This window comes from Aptenodytes forsteri, unplaced genomic scaffold (assembly GCF_000699145.1).
Source record: "Aptenodytes forsteri isolate BGI_AS27 unplaced genomic scaffold, ASM69914v1 Scaffold83, whole genome shotgun sequence".
In the NCBI taxonomy this organism is placed as follows: Eukaryota; Metazoa; Chordata; class Aves; order Sphenisciformes; family Spheniscidae; genus Aptenodytes; species Aptenodytes forsteri.
The window spans coordinates 5755830-5781106 of NW_008795371.1; the positions used below are offsets into that span (position 1 = coordinate 5755830).

General features: G+C 37.6%; 1 protein-coding gene across 1 annotated transcript in view; it reads right to left on the minus strand.

Annotated features, from left to right (window-relative positions):
- Positions 1–25277, minus strand: part of MAP2K1 (mitogen-activated protein kinase kinase 1) — a 40747-nt gene that overhangs the window by 9863 nt on the left and 5607 nt on the right. The window contains exons 2-5 of the mRNA XM_019472391.1: positions 13312–13522; positions 11038–11184; positions 7782–7859; positions 7190–7241 (exon numbers count right to left, since the gene is read on the minus strand). Of these exons, the coding sequence (XP_019327936.1) occupies positions 7190–7241; positions 7782–7859; positions 11038–11184; positions 13312–13323 (289 nt within the window). The 5' untranslated portion in view covers positions 13324–13522. The remainder of the gene's footprint in view (positions 1–7189; positions 7242–7781; positions 7860–11037; positions 11185–13311; positions 13523–25277) is intronic.

Here is a 25277-nt window from a genome sequence, read left to right on the forward strand (position 1 = left end):
GGCGACGCGAGGGGGGGGGGGGGGGGGAATCTCCAGCAGAAGGTTATGCCTCACTGGACAAGATCCATGGAGATTGGAAATGAAGACAAAACTATATTTTAGCTGTTTTTCCCCCTAGCCCCCCTTTAAAGAACAAAACAAAGCTTGAATAAAGTTTTCCACTTTTGGAACTTGTGGCTACATTTTCTGGTTCCTGACATCACTTTTCTAGGTAACCGAAACTGTCCAGGCACACTGGAAACAGTGTTTTGTGATGATTTGTATATACACAAGTTCTTCTAGGCTCAGCTACAGGACAGCGAGCCTACAGCTTGTCCGCTGTACTTGGAGCGAGCATCAGCCCGTAGAAAATCCACACAGTGATCTAACACAAACTACTCTCTGGTCTTAACACTGAGGAAGTTGTGCCTGTGTACATCTTCCTTCTACCACAAAGAAGATGCCAGCTACTTTTGCCAGGTACAGTCTTCTTCCTTATGGAGGGGGAAGAATACAGGCATGTATTTTGTGTGTACTACTTTTAATTCCCCATCCCTAGGAAAGTAACTGGATTATAAACATCGCTCTCCTCAATAGATTTTCCTCCTGTAAGCACAGCAGAGGTACTGGGCAGTTTGTGGAGCTGTTTACCAGGCAGAAAACAATGTTACACACTGGTTAACTCAGAGCAGGGCTTCAGTAAAGAGATTTTAGAGGCCACCTGGGCAAACAGCCAAACCTTCTGCAAGTTCTACCTCCTTTGTGCAAGTTTTGACTACTTGTAGAGACCTCACCACAAGTACACTTCACAATGAAAAGGAAGAATCCAGTCTAGGAGCTTGACCTATCAGTTTAAAAGTCTAGCAGGGGGAAAAAAACAAAAAAAAAACACCAGAAAACCAACATACAACCACCAAAAAACAAGCAAATGCTGGTGCAGTAAAGCAAGCAGCAGAGATTCCCAGCTACACAGGAATATGCACCTAAAGTTCTGTGTAAAAGCAAGGTGGAAAAAACAATGTTTGCAAAATACGCTAGAAATACTGCAGAGCCTGAACAAATCATAGATATGGCCTTTAGATTTGTACTGCTTATCTATGCACATCTACTAGTTCAATTCAGAACAAAGACATAAATCCTCATCTCTACAGCTCATGAATACTTCACGTTCATAATTAAATGGCAAAAAATAACATTAGTGTTCCACTGTCAGTGAACCAAACGACATTCTCTTTATAAGCATCTTACATGCTCTAGAATCCACCTGGCCTTTTGAAGACTTAACTTTTACCTTCAGTGTTTCTCTAGCTGATAATCCCACGCTGTACCTTTCTTACAACAGCACAGCAAACCATGACTCCTCACTGGAGTTTTATATAAAGCTTGCCTTTCCCTGAGCATTTTCGTTTTCCTCGCAAGGCACCCAGTGTGATCAGAGTGTGATGTTTGGAATGCTGCTGCCTTTCCACCCCTCTAAATGTAGCACGCTATGCTGTTTTAACTCCAGAGCGTCTGCGCACTTAAGCAGTTTCTCTGGAAACCAGAGATTTGTATTGCCAAATGGAACAGGAATGCCAAGGCATCCTCCAAAATGTTTGCTGTAACTTGCAACAAACAGACAAATCTAGAAAGGAAGACCAAGTGTACTACGTAAGTATTTCAGTGTTAAAGAAAATAAGACAACCTGGAAACAGAGCTGGGCAATTCTAGAAAAGTCCTTAGCCAGTCCAGAGGGATGGATACATGACACTGAAAAGGGAGCTAGTTAATACAAAGAAGTTTCCAGGATTTACAGGATGTCTTATAATCTCTGTAAGAGGTATGCCTCCTCTCCCTGAGCCCTGCTTCCCCCCCTGGCACAAACCTAGTTCATTCTGAAAGAAAGACACTGGAGAACATATTTGTCTTGCAGCACATTATTGGTATCTTAGAATCATTTTCAGTTTCCCAAGGCAGGATCTTATGAAAATAATCTAGAAACTAACACATTAGAACAGACCATTGACAGCATCCCTGCTGTGTGGTACCTACTACTCTGGAGCTGTTGGCTGCAACTTGAGTTCAGAAATCTTACAAAGCACTTTCTGTGCAAGAGAAGACTTTCCAGAGAGAATTACACTCCAGACTGTGCTCAAAAACAAGTAAAGTTTATGTTCCGATTAACTCACAGGATTTTTATTCATCCAGAGATAAAACACAGCAAAAAAAAAAGTTTGTGTGTCTGAGTAACCTGCGGCAATATATTTTGTAATTAGTTACAGGATATTTCTTCCCTTGTCATTTAGTGCCTTCTGGTATTAACCACAAAGGTAAATAGGACTGTAGAAGTAGCATTTTCTATACCATTCCCTGTTATAAAGATCTTTATTTAACAGAATAGGAGATATTATGAAAATATCTACCATAGTCACATTCCTTGTCTCTTCCTTCTCTGTGCCTGCTTTGTATCCTACCAGTTTGTCTTTCAGAAGTCTTGCAATTTCTATCATGTCCTTTCAGAGAGGACCAAAACAAAGCATGATGGTCCAGATGAGGTAACAGTCTATAAAGACACTGTATTTTCCATTCCTTCTTTAATAAAGTCCTAATGACTTCTTCCTTGAGGTGTCTGTAATGACAAGCAAATACTTTTCCCCAGAGGTCACAGTTAGTCCAGGATACATCTGTGTGCGGAAGCAGTTTAAGCTGAACCTCATGTTGAGCAGCTACCATATTCCATTTGGTTTTTTGCAATCCTTTATGACTGTCATTACTTCTTGATCAATCCAAGTAAATGCGTCACTGACAAGTTTTGCTGATTTATTTTTTATTCTTTTCTTTCAGGTCAGCATTATTATTTGTCTAACAACAGCCTCTTGCATTCAGAATGCTGTCTGCTAGCTTCTGCCGATCATTATGGAAAAATTAATGTCTTAAAGAATCTTTATCCTGCAAGACACTCCTGTGAATTTTTGCCCTATGGTGATGCTCTAAGTCCTTTGTTTTACTGCCCCACAATAATGCCGAAATCTCAGTTGCACTAACCATCCTCAACTGCCATCAACTACACCAACATACAGACCTTCACCACTCTCTGAAGAGTGTACTCAATTTCTTATCTTAAAAATAGTACTCTAATGAGGTTGGATAGCCCAATAAAAATTCTTAAACTGTTCTGTATGCACTTAGTCTACTGAACAGTTCATCAGAACACTAAAAGCTAGGCAAATAAAGCATTACCTGAAGCTCCTGACAACTTGATTTAAACTGGTTTTTCTTCCCCAGATTTATATACAGTGCAACAAAAACAGTGACATGAACACTTGATTCGTAAAATATACATTAATGGGTGAGACTAGTCAAGAAACCAAAAAACAAGCTGGATGCCTACAAGTTTCAAAGGAGGGATCCCATACACAGATTCCTCCCCCCCCCCCCAGTCTTATTTTGTAGCATTACATTGCTACAAAAAACCAAAAAAACCAAAAACAAAACCCAAACACACCCAACCAAAAATACTGAGAATGGTGTGTTTATTTGCTGGGTAGGCAATACAGCTGTTTTTACTTGAAACAGCTCCTTTTTTAAATAAAAAGATAAAAGCCCACATTTTGCATCTTACTGTTAGAAGATGTTTTATAGCATCATACTTGCACTTTTCCTGGTAATCTCAATGGCCAGGTCAATATTACAAACCGTTGCTGATATTGCTGTGTCACACACAAGTAATAAAACACAGTAATGGAATAAACTCCTCCTTGAAAATGAGTTATCACAAGCCTTGCTCTCTTTAGATTTAAGAACAAGTTTTTTTGGCCTTATGTTGCTATGTACTCATGTTTAGTGAGGACGTCTATTCATTTTTAAGTCTCCCATTCTCACCACAACACAAAACCAAAAAACCTTACTAAACCAAGCCCACCAATTGCACACATTTTTCCTCAGGGACAGGATGAGTGAGAACAAACAGTACATGTCAGATGTTGATCACACTATGTCAGTGCAGTGCTAGATAATCACTCAGGGCAAACTATAGGGACTAGAGAGAGTAAACCACAGAAATCTCCAATTATTACACTGTCACCAAAATAATGCTGACCCAGTTATACCAGGAGAAATGTGCTTTTACTAGTACTATTTATTTCAGCTGTCATTCAAGAAAGAGGCAGTCTAGAAAAGCATAACTTTGCCAGAAAAAGCTTCACCTGCACTACAAGGGTTTTCCCAGTATAACATATTGCCATTCTTATACTACAGACCTGGTTTCACTCTGGCTTCACTAGGTAGCATCCTTAACCTAGGGCCATACAACTCCGGGAGTTCTTAACACATAAGAAATTAAAAAAGCCTAAGAAAGACAGTAAAATTATAATGTAAGAAGCTTTTTTTTTTTAAATTACAAGGCAGCCAAGCATCTAATATATCAAATAGCAGAGAAGTCAGTACATTTACAATGGTATTCTTGCATTTTGAAGCCACGTTTAACATTCAGACATGCATTATCTAAGCATGTTCTGACAACACTAAACCCTACTGACACCATTTCAGTCTACATACTTTTCATGTATTACATTTTTTCCACATGCCAGTCCCTCTTTAATCACAGAGTACCACATGACAGTACAACCGGTAAACAGCTGAACATCAGTCAACCTCCAGAAGAGAACTTCACACTGCAGGACAGCATCTTGCTCATAAACCTGACCTGCAGGAAGCTGAACCAGGGCCCTCCTCAACTAAGATGCTAAGCTGTAACAGCTCAGTCTAGTGTGCCAGCTTATACATGAGGTCCAGCTTACATATGGAGATCTACAAATAATGCACAAAGGGCAACCTGTAAAAACAGACAGACTGGTGGGCAGTATCAAAGATAGGAGCCAGCAAGTTTGGCTCCGTATGTCGAGAGATGAGCACGTTTAGCTCTGTATGTCAAGAGATGGAAACATTGTTCTCACTGGTTTTCTTTTTAGCTGCTAGCCGTAGCTATGATCAACTTCCAAAGTCATTTTAGCTCCCACTTTATATCACACATTTCAATGAGAGTTTCTGCAAAAAGTATACAAGGTCATGTATTCCTGATGTTGTCAGAGCACACAGCATGAAAACTGAGCTGAAAAAATAAAAACCACAATTTGTACATGGAATTTTACACGCTGCAGGGCACATTCAATCCAGTAATATTGGAAGCAATGTAGAAGAGAAACTTTTGTTGGTCCATGCACTTGAAGTATAATGTTTGGTGTAACCAATACTGTGAGGTTAAGCTGCACTTAAATCCAAAGTAAAGCCCTTCTGATCTTGTTTATCAGATTTATAGATTGTAAAACTGAAAAAAAGAGAGAAAAAAATTGCTGTCTCAGTAGCCAGCTGAGCAAGAACAACCTAAAAAAACCACAAGTGACCAACATGGTAACAAACCACTGCTGTGGCTGAATTGAAAACTACAAGATACAATAGTCACTCTTCCAGTAGGCCCTAAAAATAAGATGATCTGTTTCCCAGGAGTCTCCTTTACGCTCTGAACAGAGACAAATGACTTTGCAACTACCATCAGAAATCTTTACAGAGTCTACCTCCAGCCTCCTTTCTCCAGAGGGGAGCTATCGATTGTTCAAAAAAAAAAAAACAACAGAAATGTGTAATAAACAGTCTACTTCATGTGTAAGATGATTCTACAACAGATTATATAAACTAGGATTGCTAATTACTCTTTTTGGTCCAGCCAACAAATGTAAACTCAGACACATATTAGTGTCTGATGAAGATATTTTTATAATCTGAAGATTGATCTCATATGGTACAAAACTCACTGAACAGTTGGCATGGTTTATACATATTGCATGATGACTGCAATGAATAGTGCCATTCAGACAAAAACACGAAATGCTCCATCTCCAGTCTTCAATTTACACTCATGTCAGGAATAATGGAATTTATTACTTTACCATATCAAGTGTCATTTTTGTTTAATGGAACATGCAACAGATTAATGAAAGAGCTGGATTTTAAAAAGGGCAACTATAAGCTGAAAATAAGGCAGGGCATTTATTTTACAGTAAAGTGACTAAAGACCCCAGGAGTGCAGAAGCAACACTCATTTTACATAGCTTCACCATGTTTTTAAAATCATTTAAGTATTAAAAAGATGCAATTCTGCATGACAGATGTCTATAAATAGCATGCGAATGTAAGACAGCTGGTAGAAATAGTGACTTTCTTTAAAACTGGCAATAAATGAGTGTTGAACTGTCAAATTAATTTTAGGTCAGAGGTTTTAATTGTGCATCTCTGCAAAGATTTTGTTGTCACACTTAATAGATCTATTACTATCAAAAGACTAGCAGTTGCTAGAAATAGATACAGTGGGACAATACTTTTTAATTTAGTTGTCTTCATAAAGAGTTAATTATGCCATTACAAAACCCCATTCATAGGTATCTTATGTTAACTGCCTTCTGCTTCTCTTTCTCTCTTAACTGAGTACAGGAATGAAAACTACATGAAGAGCTTACCTCCATACATGTTGCCTCATTTCAAGTGCTGACATTTCTAAGAAAGACACTGCCCACAACTATACTAGACAGGGTCTATCTTCACTGCAGCCACGCTAGGCAATAGTTAACTCAGCCCAAGTGCAACAGCTGCAGGTAGGAAGGTTTGAGAGCTTCTTCAGTGCATAGTACTGTCCAAGACTGCAGCCTCTGCTTCTGTACCTGTCTGTGTTTACCTAGAAGTTTATCACATACTTTTTTGTGTTGAAAAAGCATTGTCTTCCCAGGAAATGCAGGAAGACTTATTTGGTATTTAAGTGAAATAGAGATTGAATCACTCAGGCCCTTCAACATATTCCTATCTTCACTGCAAAGGGAGTACTTCTGGTCTCAAGTTAGATTCCCAGCTCTAGCACGTACTCCCAACCAGCCAAATCACTCTGGCAGCAAGCAGCTTCAAACAGACAGAAATTCTGTGTGCACATATAATACAACCATACCAGGTTTTAGCATGGATTATAACCCATATAAACCGCAGTAAGACAGCAGAAGTTGAAGATACATGATAGTCATAGTAAGATATTTGGATTAAAAAAAAAGTTTGCCTTACACTACCCAAGAAAAACTCTCTGAACAAAAGCCATATTGAACCGTAAAGAGCCATTCACAGAAAAAGCACCTATTTTAACTTGAATAAAACTTATATTCAGGAAAAGTTACAATGTAAAATTTTGTCTCACCTCTGTGCATTATTTTATGCTTTTCTCTCAGATATGTGAGTCCTTTTATTACCTAAAAGACAAATAAAAGAAAAATTTTCAATTTATGAAACAGAAGAGATAATGGCATGCTTTGTCTGTACAAGACTTCCAACTGAATGCAACATAACAGAAATCCTAAAATATAATCACTGCAAATCAATATTTTGTTTTAAATTGTACCACCAGCTCAGACTAGAAAAACAGAGTCAACCAACCCCTTACTGGAAGTTTTGCATACACAGCTTGTTGCACAATAGGTATGAAAAGATAACATTCAAAATTTTTTAATGAAATGTTAATTTTGTTCTTATCCAGAAGCATCAGCTGATACAAAAGCAGAAAATCAAAGCAAACACGTTAGAATGAGTTACTCATTCCAATGCCCTGAGCTACCAAATAACAACATGTACAAAGACTGCTTTTTAAAGAAAGCAACACACTTAAAAATCTGGTAATACTTCTCTCTCCCACATCCTTCAGTCCTGAAACAGCGGCTTCCTGGATTTGGCATTACCACACCAACACACAAGTGTACCCACTTCCAGCCTTTGAGAGCAATGAACCCACTTACCGCAATGCTAACTTTGCCCAGTATCTGCTCTGGAATTCTTCCAGCCTTTTTCAGTACTTGATCCAAGGAGCCGCCATCCTAATAATAAATGTTTGAATAGTCAAACTTTAATCAAATTACTCTAAAACATTTTAAACAGGACTGTAGTCTGAAGCCTAAATTTGGTGAGAAGAAAACCATTGCTTTTCATGTTTGATTTAACATTGTTATGGTGCATATCTTAAAAAAAAAATCATTCCTCAGTAGGAATTAGTCAGTTTTATGTTTATTTTAAACAAACATTTGGCCAATAACAACATCCACTCAAATAAACACTTCACACAATGATCTTCCATACTAGTATTTCCGTGGTTTGGCTCTTGTTAAGGAAGCACTGTCCACAAATGGCTGTTGACCAAGCATTAGGAATCTTACAGATTTCTGTAACTTTCAGACCAATGCAATAACATCCATTTTTTTGTCTTGTCACAGCCATCACATGATACTCTCTCCCCCTCCAAAGACAGAGTGAGGAAGATTGAAGCAACATAGAAGATTTTATGATCCTGATTACAAGGATGAAAATTCATCACACTGGAAAAGACAGAGTTCTCTTCCTGAATATAATGTGTGCTAGTGCCACCCCATGATCATAATTAAACACAGATTCCTGTTCTCCTCATCCCCCAGATGAGATCCTACACAGAGAAAGTTGGCCTCTCTTAGTTCTGCATATCCGGGGTGACTCTGTCAACTTCCAAGGATGGAGGGTGGATTTGGCACGGCTCTCAAAGAACCAAAATTGGAAAAAATGTTTTAAGTTTCATGGTAAGTAACAGTCTTGCTAATCTTATTAGGTTAAATAAAATGAATGCATGCACACACATACCCAAAGTCAAATATATTCCACTGTTGCTAAGGGCTTCTGAGAAGGGAAACTGTAAAAAATGCTATTTATTTTTAGCAACTGATTCAACAATAGGCTTGTGCATAAGTTCTAGATTCTCTAGAATAGAGAATATACAATCAAAGAAGAAATTAGAAAGTTATTTCTCAAATTAAAAAACAATATCCTGTTGTCTGGATCAGCATTTGATCTCTCCCAGTACTTAAGACAAAAATCCAACTTGAGAAAGTAACTGCCTTCTGCCTTAACCTATCCTTTGGAAGTTATCATCATCATTTATACATGTAAAGAGAAAAGCTAGCATGCAAAGTTTTGTTATTTGAGGACTAAAATCTAAAACTGTTATGAGAAGGAAAGTATATAAATACTTATTTGATCATGTATTTTTGTAAAATCACACCCACATACACCACACTTGATTAAAAATACACCAACAGAAAAAATGTCTATATAAGTCTCTTGTATAACCACTGTGCATTTTTGGACAGCTGTCTCTGCTGAGACATCAGTATATTAACAAATAATTCATACTGAAAAAAACCTTTTCTTTTCCCCCTTCCTAAGGACTAGCTCCAATCCTGGAAGAGGCTGAATACAATTCAATTGCCTAGTGTTGGCTGCAACCTTCAGTGTCTTTTAGGAGCAGACTCCAACCCTTTTGCCTGTTAAATACCTGCTGCTAAGCGAAGTTATGCATTGATTTTGAATTTATGTACCTAAAAATACCAAACATTCAAATCTTCAAGTTCCATGCCTTTTCCACCTCCAACTTTTTGTTCATATTCATACTTACATTTTTTTAACTCGCTGTTAAAAATAAGAATTTTGACTGGCAGTAATTGAAAGAAAGACACGTACAAAAAAAGACAATGGAGATTCTCATCTAATCTTTTATCCAAAAGGAGACCAAAAACTTCCACCTAGTGATCTGCATTAAGCCAACAGCTTAATGGCTTAATTAAGACTACAATTTAAATAATCCACCTTCTCTTTCTATTTCGTATCTTAGTGATCAATTGTTCTACGTGTAAAATCTTATATCCAGTCTGACTTAGACCAGATTCAGTGTTGAAACACCAGATTTCATACTGCCTTCTCTTAAACTGAAGAAATGTCTACTGTCAGATATATCATTCCCTGCATTGGAACTTGCAAACCCTGATTGCTCCTGTTAATTTTCTCATTGACAAATTGAGATTCTTTAGGCCTTTTATTTCTACATGTAATTATATACCACCACCATCTCTCTTTTGGCACGCTTTAACATACACGCTCTTTTAGCAATTGCAGATGTGCACATTTGTGACATTTAATAATGTATTCTGAAACAATGCCCAGACAGTAATTTTTAACATCTATTTTCCTATTTTTCATTATTGTTTTCAATTTTCAGAAACTAACTTCTTTATAATTCCCAATAGTCATTTGTATTTTGGGGTATGCACACCTTCTATTCGGCTAGCACATGCTTAAAAACTGGATCATGATCACTTGTTCCTAGGCAACCATCGATTTCTTCTAAAAATTTCCGTAAGACAAGACCAGAGAAGCATTAAAACAATCACATGTACTTTCCAGAAAAAATAGGTTTCTCTCCAAAGAAACAGTTTTTTCCAGGGAAAAAATAAAAAGGTCTTCAGATTTATTGTATTTCATATTGTTAAAAACATCCTCTACTAAGCAAGTGAGGCAAAAAATTTGACTGACCTTTAATTACAGAAAATTTACTTTTAGTGTTTGGCTCCATATGTTAGAGAAAGGCAAACAGATGTCGAGAAGAATGTGTACTTTTCTATTAAAATGAAACACAGTTAAATATATTTTTGGCATTAAAAAAGTTGTATAAGATCCTTCTGGGCTTGTTCACTTCCTGTGCACTAGTCTTTACGTTTGCATTTTCTGTAAAGTTTGAAAAAAGGAGACAAAATATGGATTCATCTAAATAAGAATAAACTAGATTCTTGTTATCATAGCTACTAAGGACTACACAGCTGTAGTATCAGAGTGATCTGGTCCATTCTGCCTAAAAACAAAACTAAACCCAAATCAGAACAAGTGTCTAAGTAGCAGAATTGGGTAAACATTTTTAAATAAAACAAAGCAAAAGGGACCATGGATAAAGGAGAAGCAATTGGAAGGCTACATTTGTACAGCTTAGACTTCTACAGAAGAGCAGATTCTGAAGAAGGGGATAAAACAGATCATATCAATCCCAGCCTCAGATTTGCAGACTAAATCCAAAACACAGTATTTGATTCTTTAATTCATGCAGAAAGGTCTAATTTGTTAACTTAAGTCCCGTTGACACTCAGGTTTTGCATTAATGGTCTGTTAATAACGTCAAGCTAAGACAGATTTATATGTACTTACCATATGTTCCATGCAAATGCTGATTTCTCCATCACTGTAAAAAGCTCCATAAAAGCCCACTATGTATGGAGAGTTGCACTCGTGTAGAACTTGCAGCTCACGAATGATCTGGTTTCGAATAGCTGGCTTGATCTCTAGATGAATTAACTGTAAAATAATCCACTCTTATTTTTTCTTAGTGACAAAGTGCCATTCAGAAGGAACAGGTTGTTCAGAGAGGTTTTCAATACCTAGCTGGATAAGGCCCCGAGCAGCCTGCTCTGATCTTGTATCTGACTCTGCTTTGAGCAGGAGGTTGGACTACATGACCTCCTGAGGCCCCTTCCAACCAGAATTATTCTATGACTTAACTGTGAAATAATCCACCCTTATTTTCTTAGTGGCAAAGGGAAAAGAAAACTACAATACAGCATGAGAAAATTGAAACATCAGCACCCATGAAAAGGTGGAATTTCCATCTCTTCTTTTCACAAAATACTTCTCTATCAGAAACTTTTTGTTCCAGCACATTTTCTTCACTTATCTGGTTTTTTTATGGATAGTTCAGAAACTGAAGCTCTTTATGTTGAAGAAAAGCCATGAACAAATGTCTGAAGGAAATGTGTCAAAGACATACTGACTCAGAAGCAGCTGCTGAAAAATATCTGCACAGGTGTTTGTAAAGCATTAGTGGAAGGAATGAGCTGAACCTCAAATTAAAAACTCCCCAAACTGAATCTAAATCTAAAGAGGAGATTACATGAAATAAACAGTCTAGTGGAACAAAGTATCTCATACAATACGAGAAGTGTATTTCTTTTGTGAAAGGGAACATTAAGAGACATTACAGAAATAAAATTTTGGTCAATATATGAAAGAAAAATTGCAGTTCAGCAAACATCTTAGTTGCATCAAATATTAATGAATTGGGGCAAAATTTCCTGTTAAACCCACAGTAGGTAAAAAAAAAAATCAATTAAATTGATTTATTTCAAGAAAACCTCTGTGATTTGTGTATTTCATAATTCTCACACCTGGGAAGTAGGCATTTTTCTTTGCTTCTCTCCAAACTGTCAGTGTACTGAGCATGGTTTATTCTTAAAGTCAGTACATTCACATTTTCCTTTAGTTTTGCTGAAGATGACAGTGTACTCTTCTTAAAAAAAAGAAATACCTGAAGTCTTTCAACTTCTCAATTTAAAAAAAAAAAAAAAAAATAGAAGTTTTCAGTGTAGTATAACAATGGGATCTGGGATTTGAGCGTGACCTCTGTTTTATCTTTCTAAAAGGCTAGGTTATGTCTCCCATGAACCACAGTAGCCTGCTTGCCATCTCACCCGCTGCAGTACAATGGCATATGCCCTGACACACTGCCTCGTAACAAGTGCCACCTGTGCAAAGGAACTGCACTCCTGGAAGGAAGAGGCATGAGGTACCCAAACAGAAATAATCAGGCAGTATCAGAGATGCATTTCCCTGCATCTATATTTGGTTCCCAGAGATACTGAGAGAAAGTGAAAGCTCCTCACATAAACAAAACGAGAATTAAAACATTGAGCTATTTCAGTTGGAAAAAAAAAAAGTCCCAGTTCTCTTACAAACTAGGTCACAACTGCTATTGGTTGTAAAACATAAAGCTGAATCATTTAAAAATACTCTTGCCAGAAGAACAAATACCTTTTTGCACAGAAGCCACCTGCACCCCATGATGAAACTATAAAAAAGGAGATGTCACTGTACTCCAATGCATTCCCTCATTCTCAGTTTTTTTTGAGTTCTCATTTTTTCCAGTATCATCCAGAGGCCCTTTTCTGGTCTGCAGCTGTGAAGGAAGATCTCAGGACAGGTGATATCTTTTACATTCCTCTAAACTTATGGCCCAGAATACAGGATATTGTCACTTTTCCCTAATTTATACCTTTCAGTAACTTCTTTTAGGCCTCCTACTCATTAGTGAGTCTACCACATTTTCTTTGAAAGATACATAACCAGCTGAAAAGATCATATTGGGGGGGGGGGGGGGGGGGGGGAAAAAGGGGGGAGGAGGACAAGAAGAAAGGGGGAATGAATACCTAACACATGGGACACTATTTCTGAAAAACTGGGAAGTTTAGGATAAGCAAGTGCAACCTTTCCTACTTTTTGAAAACACATCAACTTCTCTCAAAGTTGGCATTATAGTAATTTTTTTGTGTGTCAACACCACTTATTTCTCTAAATAAAGTCACTTTAATTCATCAGAGACAACCTCCTTAACAAAAATCATCCCTAAGTTCCTATCTTTGAGGCACTCACCTTTCTTGCCATTATGAGACCAGAAGGCTTGTGAGATACTTTGAAGACCACACCACCATTTCCTGCCCCCAGCTCACTGATCTTTTCAAAGTCATCATCCTTCAGCTCTCCAACTTTTTGTTTCTGGGTAAGGAAAGCTTCAAGGCGCTTTCGCTGCTGTTCATCCAACTCTAGTTCTTCCAGCTTCTTCTGAAGCGCTTCTAAATTTGTCCTGTACAACAGAGAAAGAACAGCTCAATTGTTAAGCTGTTTGAGCTTACCCAGCAGTGTTACAAGAGTAAGAGCAATAGAGCATTGAGGTCAGAGATTAAACCCACTACATTTTTGCACCTATGTATATTATCTAGAAGGCCAACTTGTACAGTCATCCCCATGAGAGACATATTATTGGAACTGACTTAAGTAAACAGTATTTTATTCCAGATAAAACAATGACATAAACACAAACAGATGATACCCAGTTTCCCCATCTTTGAAGTTCTGTCCAGATTCATGCATGTTAAGTTTCACTACCTACAGGATTGGCTTAATGACTCAGCAGTTATGATCAGAGATCTCATGAATCACAGCACATCACTCCATGCTACTTTTAGTTTTGCATTTTCAAGGATTGTGTTGTAATCTCCTACAGTTTGTCTAAATGTTTTATCTATTGATTTTGACATAACTATGTAACTAATAAACCATTCATAAGCTTCTTATTTAGACATCAGTAAAAAGTTATCAAGCACAGCCAAACAAACATGCATTAAAAACACAGCCACTGGAAACACAGAAGCCTTTTTTTTTTAGTTTAACTGGGGAAAAGAACAGCCCAAAGGTTTTAAGCTTCCTTTTTCTTTTGTTTAAGGGCACAGCTACTAGAAACCTAGGTTTAACATCATTATGCAATACAAAATAGAAATACAAAACTTTAAACAGTAGTTAAATTTGGGACTACAGATAGAAGGTCAGTTTCCCAGGAAGATTCTTTTTTAATCACTTCAGATCCTGTGAAAACACTTCATTCCAGTAATATGACAATTTAAAAGCTCGTTTAAGATTTCCACTTCCAACTGCAACAATAACTTGCTGCAAGAGTAAGTACTTAACAGCAAATATCTGTTTTGCTTAGCCAAATTTAATGCAGTGTTCCCAAGGAATACAGTGTTGCTAGGATTAAAAACTTGAGGAACACAATCTACTTCTTCAGAGCCTAAACCACTTCCCATTAAAAAAAAACCCAAACTAAATTTCACCAATAATCAAGAAAACTTTCTACTCATCACTTCATAAAATGTCCACTTTCAAAACATGCTGTACAAAGAGACACTCTCTGAATGCCCAGTAATGTGCTGCTCAGTTGAGAAGATACAAGGTTGATTCTCCAAGAAGCAATGACAAATAACCTCCCGACTCAATGGAAAGACTGAATTACAGGATGAAACCCTCAACTTCTTCATTAGAGAGCCTGCATTTCCAGCAGGACAACAATCTTGGTTTGACTGTATCTAAGGTTTAATCAAGGCAAATAAAAATAATATAAATACTCACAGCTCTTCCTTACTACACAATCACTCTGAAAGTTTAAGCAATGACACACTCCTACTTCATTTATCAGTTTAAATATGTTAGACAGGATGCAATTGCTAAGCTAAGTTAGGAAGTGATAATGCTTGAACGAGCTAAATACAGGAAATAGAATGAGACCTTTGATGGAAAGGTGAGTTCTGTTCAGTCTGTTATTTTGACATTTTAACAGTTCAAGCATAAAATTACCACGCAACACTTGTGAGCAAGTTTCACAAAACACTCGCCCTGAGCAAATGTAACTTGGCAATACTGCTCAAAACCAGACAGTCTTACATAGTAAATTTTGATGTGCTTGTTCTATTGTAGTTATACTACTGAAAGTGTCTCTCTCTTAGTATAAAAATAATTTCATTCTGGTGCAGATACTTCATTTTCAGGCTATCCTACAAAGAGAAACATACTCTTATTTCTGGCCTTGTACCATGCTTTATACCAGTATAATCTTACTGGAATATAATCATACAACAAATATCCTAGAGCACCCATGATGAGAAATTTCCCTGTGTAGATAAGCATAGCTTATAGGAACATTCAAGTTAATCTGACTTACAGACTGTTTTAAAGTTGAACCATCAAGAAAGAGACACATTTTTGAAATCTAATTTCTGAAATGCAAAACAGAAAGCAAATTAATCACTGGATTTCCATCCCCCTCCAAGTGTGCCCAGTAAAGCTAACAAATCCCAGCCTGAAGTCAAAGTAACGTGTGTCTTTTCTAGAACAGAACTGAAATAGCTCTTCTTACACTATGAATGCAAGGTAAAAATTGGAGCAAAGTTAAGCACCCCTTACTTTCCTACTCCAGAACAATGAATGCTGGACGCAAACTCTGTATTTTACCCTAGAAAGTTACTGTTGTGAGAAGATGTAACTCATGATTTTCAAAGAGCATATACTGACAAACCCTGCCAGCACAGCACTCTGATAGACTCCCCACGTCAGACTGCCTGCGGTCAGCAAGGAGGTGAAGTACTCTGGTCGGTGACTTGCGAGGCAGGGAACACACTGCTTGCTTGCTCAGGTGGTTCGCTCTTGTAGTGGGTTTGAACAGCAGCAAGCTTTCTACACACACTTGACAGATATATAAAATCAGTATTTTTTTATTAAGCAGTATGTTAAACATTGGGATTTTTAGGAAGTACAGATTATTTTTTATTCTATGAAACCTTACACAACTAGCAGAAATGGAGAACAAAGATCCCTGGTATTTTTGGAGCCACTTACCAAGATAGTATCCTTCAAATATTTCTTTATATTAGAAGCAGAGCAACTTTATAGTTCACGTTCAGTCATTAAGAAGAAACTTTTTCATAGTGCCTTTTACCTGCTTTTACCCTGTGCTTCTATCAAAATCATGACTGCCCAGAAAATACGGCCTACAAAACATATTAAATCAATGAGGCAGTTTTATTGGATGCAACTTTTGCAGAGACAGACCTATTATTCTGTATCACTGCTTTGAAGAAGTCAGGACCACATAGACAAGAGCTCAGCATCCACTACCTGGATCTCTCTTTCAAAAGAAGCCAAGACAATTTAGATTATACAACAGAATTTGAAGGAACTTCCAAATAACTTAACAGCAGCAGTTTTGTTGAATTAAGTTAAACATCTCTGAAATACAAATATATCAAGCTCATAAACATAATATTTCAATATTAAATGCCCTTTTGATATATAGGGCCAGATTTTCAGAGGAACTCAGCAAGCAACACCTTTAGCTCTCCCTGAAGTCTGCATATGGACTTAATGCCAAAATGGAACCAAACTCTCCCCCCAAAAATCTGACCTTAACAGGAAATTTCAGTTTCCTTTGAAAAATCTGGTCCAGTAAGCCACAGCAACAAATGATCTTTATTCACAAGTTTTGAGAAGGAAGTTGCTGTCATTTTAGGGATTACTGAAGAAGGTAGGGCTGCTCATTTGGAAAAATAAAGAAACTAGAGATGCAGAACCAGGATGCAACAAGGCTTTTCTTGCTCTGTTTTGAAGAAAACTATTCAGTTTTTCTCTCAAGCAAAAGCGGTTTTCTGGGTTTGGAGACACAGAGATGCTTGAGCACATGACTTGGAGCAGACAAGATACTACTGTGATGAAACAAAACACTGGGTCATGCTGATGCCCTATAACAAGAAAATTTGCTAGGATAGCATTTATCACATCTATGTTAGTCTAATGTATGCCTGTATAAAGCTTTTTAACATTGCTCATTTCAATCTCAATAAACTTGGCATTCACTTAAAATACAGGTATTTCCTTGCTTGAAAGTATAAATTATTGTTGGGGTCCTTGCTCAAACACTAGTCAAAAGATTCCAAAGGCTCTCATAGATGGAAAAGTATTGGTCCCATGAATCTCAGCACATCAGGTTTCTCCATCTAGAACGTGGCCACCAGCAAAATCACCAGAATGTTCTACGCGCTAACGGTAAAACCTTCATTACTTACAGTGACATGCAAGACGATGACAGCAATGAAGTTCTCAGATCTCACTTGAATTTTTCAGGACCAATTCTCTAACTGTAAATTAATCTGAAGACTTTTTGTGAAAGATATTAACCCAATAAATGCATTGTCAGAATTACTATTCAGAATGTAACTATAAGTAACATCTCCAGTTAGTTTTTATGATAGTTGAATGACAGACATCAGGACAGAATTGATTTTTTTTTTCCCCATTCTGGTCCTTTGCTTGAAGCACTAAATATTAATCAATTTCAAATGTAAATAGATAAATAAAAAAAAGTATTGCTGTCATCAAAATTGATGGTGGTAATCTACTCTCAGTATTTCTAGGAAGCAGGACTTCAGTAGTTTCTGTTTTGAACTCAAACTACTGTAAGAATACTATCCCCTCACTGGTAACTATGACTGTTATCGGTACCCTCACCATATAAAAGCATCACAGCCAAGTTGCAGTGCAAAGCACATACAGAAACAGGTAGATAAGTAAATCATTGCATATGAAGTTTTACAAATGAAACTAAACCAACACATACAAAATACAGAAGAGGGAATACTTAAGTCGGTTCATCACTAGCACACCATTGAAGTGTTAAGGAAGCTTTGGTAGCTAAAAGTAGCAGCATGCTAGCGTGCTAATGTCTGCCTCCAGAAGGAGCACTAGTAGTTACTTAATCTTATATAAAACTTTTATTCAGAGACAAAGATTCCTATTAAAATTCATCACCATTACCTGCCGCAGTCTTGGAGTTATTTTTTCACTGTGAAAGTGCTACGCCTTTGCTAGACTTCCATCAAAGCAGGAAATCATCAAATCACCTCAGTGCTTCGCTGTTCCAAGCACTACTCTAAAGCAATAGGTTATCATTTAATTTATCGCTATCAGTTTTAAAGCCAAGCACATACTAAACATACTGCACTAGGGAAAGAATGCAGCTTTTGTAATGCGATCATCTGAATGAAGCCACAGGGAAGTCAGTGCTGTTTTCTCCATTCGTTAAAGAAACAGTGTAATTTCACAGAACACTATGAAAAATTCTCAGCTAGCAGAAACGGATGAATATGCTGTATAGCTAGCAGACAATACCACTGTAGAAAGTGTAGTGTCTGAACTGCTGGACTTCAGCTACAATTATTACGAGATCTCTCTCTTCCAGACTAAATTAAAAGTTAAAAACACTCAGGGCAAGTTTTGGGGGGAGCTGTTTGTTTGTTTCCCCCCCTTCAAGTGCAGCACCAGGTACCAGGTGCTCTAGAGGGGGAATTATCTCCACCCACACTTGATCAGGTAGGATCCTTCCTATTAAGTCAACATTACTTCTTCCTTTTTGTACTCCAGGAAGTATGCTGACAGTGCAGTGTCCTTCTAGTCACGCGGCACTTCTGTAACCTCAAAAGTTTAAAAAGAATGCAGAACAGAACTTAATCAGAGTGCAGTCTCCTACCAAATACACACAACCACACCTCACCTCCCCACAAAACAATGACCCTCTGATGTGTGCCAAGAAACTTCACCTCTATTACTGTCAATTTACACTTTGCAAAATCCCCATTTTAGAGGCCAGAAGACAACTGCAATCTGACATCCTGGGGGAACGCACATCCACCCCTTCTGCAGCCAGTTTGTGGAATATCACAGAGGTGAGAAAGGTTTTCCTAGGAGAATTGCAGCATGGGATACTGGGAGCTTTGCAGACTCAGTGCCACCTCACCTGTATGGAAACTCATTTAAGACCTTCAGAATTGTCTCACCTATTCCAGTATCTCACCTCCTGACAATGGCCAAAAGTAGATGCTTAAAAAAAGAATACTGGGTGGCAACAACAACAAAAGAAAGTGCTCAGCAACACCTCTAGTTACTGCTGGACTACATGTTCTGTTCTCTGCTTCCCAGAGATACACATGGTCTTATCCACAAACTCCTGAATTGACAAGATATGTCACAAATACCATCACTTCACCAGGTTACCATCACTTCACCAGATTACCAGGTCACTTTTTGAGCCTATCACACTGTTCCCTTAAGGTTTGGTTGTAAGTTTTTTTCAGGCTAACTTTCTTTTTAAACACCAAAGCCCCCATGATTTATAACCACTATAAACATGTGCATATCACACACAGGTGGGCACTGTAGGGACGTATTAGTGAGTTAGGGGATACTGAGCAAACCTGTATGCCCTACGCGCAGGTTGGGCAGGGAGGAATAACAGATTCTGCAGAGTGCTCTCACCCTATACACAAAGATGGGGAGAAGGCAAGAAGAGACTTCTTGGTTCATGCTTTTGGGGGCAGCCACCCCAGCACTGAAGAAAGCACTCCTGGAAGAGATGCATTAACATTTTAGAGCATACTTGCTCTCTTTGAACCAGCAACAACAGGAGAAATGCTGCCTTTAGTCTGCTGGTACATAGTGTCATAACAAAAACAGAAAATAAATCCTTATTCTTAATTTATACTAACAATACTCCAAATCCTTGAGAATTTTTTTTTTAATTCACATTAGTGATAAGTTAATCATATACTCAACCCTAAAGGCTACATTAAAGCTGTACTCAACCCTGAAGTCTACTTTAGAGAGAGAAGAAAAAAATGTGGTAGAAGGAAAAAAAAAAAGTCTGACATAGTCTTTAACAGTAATTTGTCAAATAGTTGTTCAAAGTTATTACTATCAGTTTTGCAAGCTGAACAATTAGTATGAGTGAAAGTATAAAGAAGTACATTCACTTTCAGATCTACTGTCACATGAGGATACAGGCTTGGGGGTTGTTTTCCAGAACAGTGACAGTAATGCTTTCCCCAAGCCTACACAACTGTCAATTTAGAGAAGAAAGTAGGCAGTTCACTACATAATTTCCATGAACAACCTCAATCAGGGAACTGAAATAAAGTATTAGGAACATGAAGACATTCTGCAGTTTTGAAAAGACAGACTACTATTTTGCATGACTGTGCCAAACCTGGGCAATAATACAAATTTTTTTATTTAACTTTTCCTTCAACAAAAAACAGTTCACAGAGTAACATGGAAGATAAAAGTAATTACAGTAGTCTCACAGCTTACTGCACAGGTGTCTCTCTATGTCTGGGCTAACTCCAGTCTAGCCTCATAAAACTTGCAGTTAAAACAACAACTCAAAGAGATCCAAACTCGCTATAAGTGCAAAGTCGTCTTGTTTCGGAAAAATACACTATTTTTCAATTCCTGCTTATTTTCCATTCTTACAATATATTAGAGGTCCTTCATAAATTACCCTTACCTTTAGGTGGGATACATGATTGCCCAAAACACCTTCTCATTTCTAGCATGAATTTTAACATCTAAAATTACCATTCCACTTTCATGATGCAACAGACATGGCAGGGCGTATTTTGAGGTTCAATACTGCCAGAAAAAAAATTACCCAGTAAGAATAAGAGGCTGACAATTTGATTAAAATCTATTTCTTAGTAAAAGGTATGTGAAACAAAACTATTAGAAAAGTATTGTTCTGTCCAAAAAAGTATCCTGCTGGACTAATTCAATGTAAGAATTCTCATTTTTCTAAAGCTGAAAGGCATGTATTTTAAAGAAGAAAATACACAATACGGCTTCCAGTCTCCTGTTGAGTCTCCAACCAATGGGACAACTTAACTTCAAAAACTCCTTCTAGGCTGAGCTGTTGGATAAGAATCTTTAAGATTCCTCCCTCTTTTGCTTTAGCCTAACCATTATCCCATTAAACATTTCAGACTATTTTTTCTTAAATAAGCCAAAGCGTGCCAAATAACCTGTTTGAACTGAAGATAGAGTTCAAAGAGTAAAGCCACAGATGCAAGCAGTGGCACAAATGGACAGGTATCAGATTCATGCCCTGGGTGCCTCTTCCTACCAGATTTTTTGCAGCTGTTCCCAGCCACCACTTGGAGTTACAGCCCTTTATCCTGGGTGGCAGCAGCAGCTGCCAGCAAGGCTCAGGCACCCCTTTCACATATTTAGCTCTGTGGCCAAATAATGCAACTGGTGGTTGTTTTGTTTGGTGTTTTTTTTTTTTTTCTCAGTTAAAAGGCTTTCTCAGGACTTACTGTAGCATTGAATTCAAAGTTTGCCACAAAAACTTTGCCATCTCAAATTAAGAAATTGAAGAGCCGAATCTCCAGAACCAGAAATCCAAGTTGTTGATATCCCTTTCATAAACATCTGTGCACCTACCACTGATTTTTCCTAGCCAGCACTACACACAACCAGAACAAAAGAGCCACAGGGCAATTAACACTGCCTTATGGACAGAAAAAGGAACTTATTTATCAGGTATTTAAAACACAACACAGAGGATAAATAGAAGTTTAAAATTCTGATCATCAGCTGACACATTATTTACACAAGTCCTGCTTTTCCATTGTTTTATGTCTCTGAACTCCGAGTTAAGTTTAATGATAAAAACAAGGGATAACATGTGCAATAGTAATGGTAACAGTATCTTCACGACTCCCTTATGTGGTAGATACACAGCCTTTGAGAGACACTACAATAATAAAAAAAGATGAAGTTACAGTATCAGTTTACAAGGCCCATGAAAAAGCCAGGATTAGAATTGAGACGCCTTCAGTGCAAGAGCTGAGCAAGGAGCACAGAAGCACAAACTTCATCAAAAGCTGCAGTTAACACATCAGGGACTGGGAAAGAAAATTGCCAGAATGTGCGGATGAAAACATAAAAACCCCATAACTGGGATTCAGAAAAAGCCACGGATGGAAGGTTTAGATCTTTGCTTATATTTGAAATGGATGGATTGCATAACACAGAACATTTGCCAGTATAGCCATTTAGTGGAAGAAATTAGTAATTTTTACTTAATATATGTATAGACTGTACCAATACATACAGAAATATTCACATATAAATACACGTATCTATATCCAGACAGATTATTCCCCCCCCCCAAAAAATCCATTCTGCGATTGTCATGTTTGCTACATTAAGTCTGCTGACTCATCTTCCCACCACATTGAAAAAAGTTCTAGAAAAGCACAGAACAATGCTGAGTTGTAAAAAACACTGAAAGAAGGAAGAGTTGCCAGGAAGTTTCGACGGTTTGTTTTAAAAATCTGTAAGCAGATTTTTAAGAAGATACTTGTTCATCCAAAGAATCACCCACTGCTGGAATATCTCTGTCCTAGTTCTCAGACTGCAAAGTAAAGTAATCTGCTTCCAATCTTATTCCTTTTGCATGAGTCACCAAAAAATGCTCTGCGATTGTCATGTTTGCTACATTAAGTCTGCTGACTCATCTTCCCACCACATTGAAAAAAGTTCTAGAAAAGCACAGAACAATGCTGAGTTGTAAAAAACACTGAAAGAAGGAAGAGTTGCCAGGAAGTTTCGACGGTTTGTTTTAAAAATCTGTAAGCAGATTTTTAAGAAGATACTTGTTCATCCAAAGAATCACCCACTGCTGGAATATCTCTGTCCTAGTTCTCAGACTGCAAAGTAAAGTAATCTGCTTCCAATCTTATTCCTTTTGCATGAGTCACCCAGTCACGGACACCACCATATACTTCCTTCTGCTGGATGCCTGTGAGGCGACTGAATCCAGGTAAAGGACCACATCCTCAGCTGTCAGTAGGTAGAAGTTCTGCTGGAATTCACTCTCCTCTTGTTCAGACAAGACTCAGGATGACAACAGCTTCTCAACAGATGTTTGCAAAGAGATACTGAGCACTGAATTAGTCTTTCCCAGTTGTTCAATTCCTGTGGGCACTAACTGGCAGAAAGCCTTGCACATTCGTTCCAAAGTATAATCAAGATTTTGTCTAAGTAGTATTGAACATATATCAAATCAGAAATCATCTGATTGCTAATTTTAGCAACACATTAGTAAGTCTTCAGAAAAAAAAAATCCATTGCTTCCTTTAAAAAAAATTTTAAAAAAATCTTTGGAAGAACAAACCCGCTCCCAAAAAATTCAGGAAGCTAGAAACTGATGTTGCCAACTAACATTGCTTCCTCAAAGAGACATTTTTGTGTTTTGGCAGTGGAATCTGTACACTTTATAAAGCCCAGTCAATCCCCAGGGCAATGTCGGGAGAACAAATGCAGCTGTAAAAAGGGTAACACAGGCAAGAAGGTGGGGGGGCGGGGTGAGCTTTCTTACTGGAAAATTTAGAACTTAATAATTTAAGGGGAATATCTAGGTTTACCGTACATAAAAGAAAATCCCTTCCCCAATTCATTTCAGAGTGTTCCTCCTGTATACATTGAAATATTTAGTCAATACCCACTCAAATTAGTGGCTGATCTATTTCCTGTCTCAAGTAAATTCCCCACAATTTTCATGTTGGTTTTTTTTTTTTAAGCCAGTGCTACAGCAAAGACCCTTTGCCCAGATTAACAACAGTAGCATTGTTATGCCAAATAAATAATTCAACTACATATTGGGTTTATCTAGTTCCTTTCAAACCCTTTCTTCGGCTACCAGATAACACTGGAAGGTCTCAGAGGTAATCTGTTCCTCTTGAGACAGAGACCCGAGACTATTCAATTAAAAGATGTGCTACTCAGAAATTGTTGTAATTACTGAATTTCAGCATTTCTCCATAGTATCTCTCGGGCTCTGAGTATACTGTCACTTAATCCTGCAAAAGCCTGGGTTCCTGCCAAAGGAGGTGGCTCTGCCTCATTCTGCCCCTAGCCATTCATTCTTAAGTAACCAATTCAGGTAACAGATCCATTTAAAAATTAACTAAAAAATACTGCAAGTTTTCAGCCGGATTATTTCCCTGATTAAGTTCACCATGTGACTACATCAATGCTGCTGTGAGCACAAGAGGATAGCCCTCCAAAAACTAATCTGGGCTTCTCTGGTGGGCAAGTTCTCAGTTAGATCAGCACGCACATCAGACTCACTGTAAGAGGTGGAACAAGAAAAGAAGCATCAGGAAGACACGAGCACAGCAAGGAGAGGAGAGGACTTCTTCAGAAGGAGCAGGATCTTGCACATGCTTAATTGTGAAATCACAACTTTGTAACCATCTACAGAATTGGTGCTGTAAGGGACAGAAAAGGAAAAGTGGCTGGATCCATATTTACAGCCTGCACTTTCCGTACCTTTCATCTCATTGGAATGCAACATTTATTTTTACACCCAGTTTTTCTTTAACTCTCCTAAGCTGATTTATGCTTTTTGAACAAAACACGACAACATAATAACTAAAGGATGACTCCATTACTATCATTACACTTAAATATAAGTGTAAGTACATAGCAAGACTTGGTACTTACTGTTACCTCAGTATTAAGCATCTTAAAAAAAAAAATCTTTCCTGCATCCAAAATTGTTAACTAAAAGCTGCCTATCAAGTAAGAACAACACAGGTCAATTTGCCACTTGTGTTAATTTCTGTACTAGTTGTGTACACTTACTCAGCTGTAAGGTTTTTTCAGCACATGCATCCAGAAATAATATAAAAAGTGAGTAAGGTGATGCAGACTCTTACTTTCTACTATTTTATTACAACAGATCATGTTCTATTAGCTTCTTAAGTATTATTAAAATGCTATTTCTAATTCAATGAAGGACTATGCACAGGTTCACGCACATTTAAAGAGAATGCTATGAGTGAGCATGTTTTAATCTAAATTTGGAAGATTTAGCGAATAACAAAAGGCTCACAGTTTTCTTGGAATTATCTAGCATTTATTGTTGCCTGCCTAAAATGCATTCTCTCATACCACATGTATTTGTAAGCTTGGTTAATCCTTCATTAGTAGGAGATGAAAAAAGGGAAAAGTTTCTGAAATTTTTCTGTTAAAAATATTTACAAGCTTGCAGTAACTCCACATACATATTCAATGCAAGCACAATCCAGCCAGATCAGTCATAAAATTCCAGGACCTAATCTTCCAGAACACTACACACACATGCGCGAAGCTCCTCTGAAGTCAAAGAGATTCCA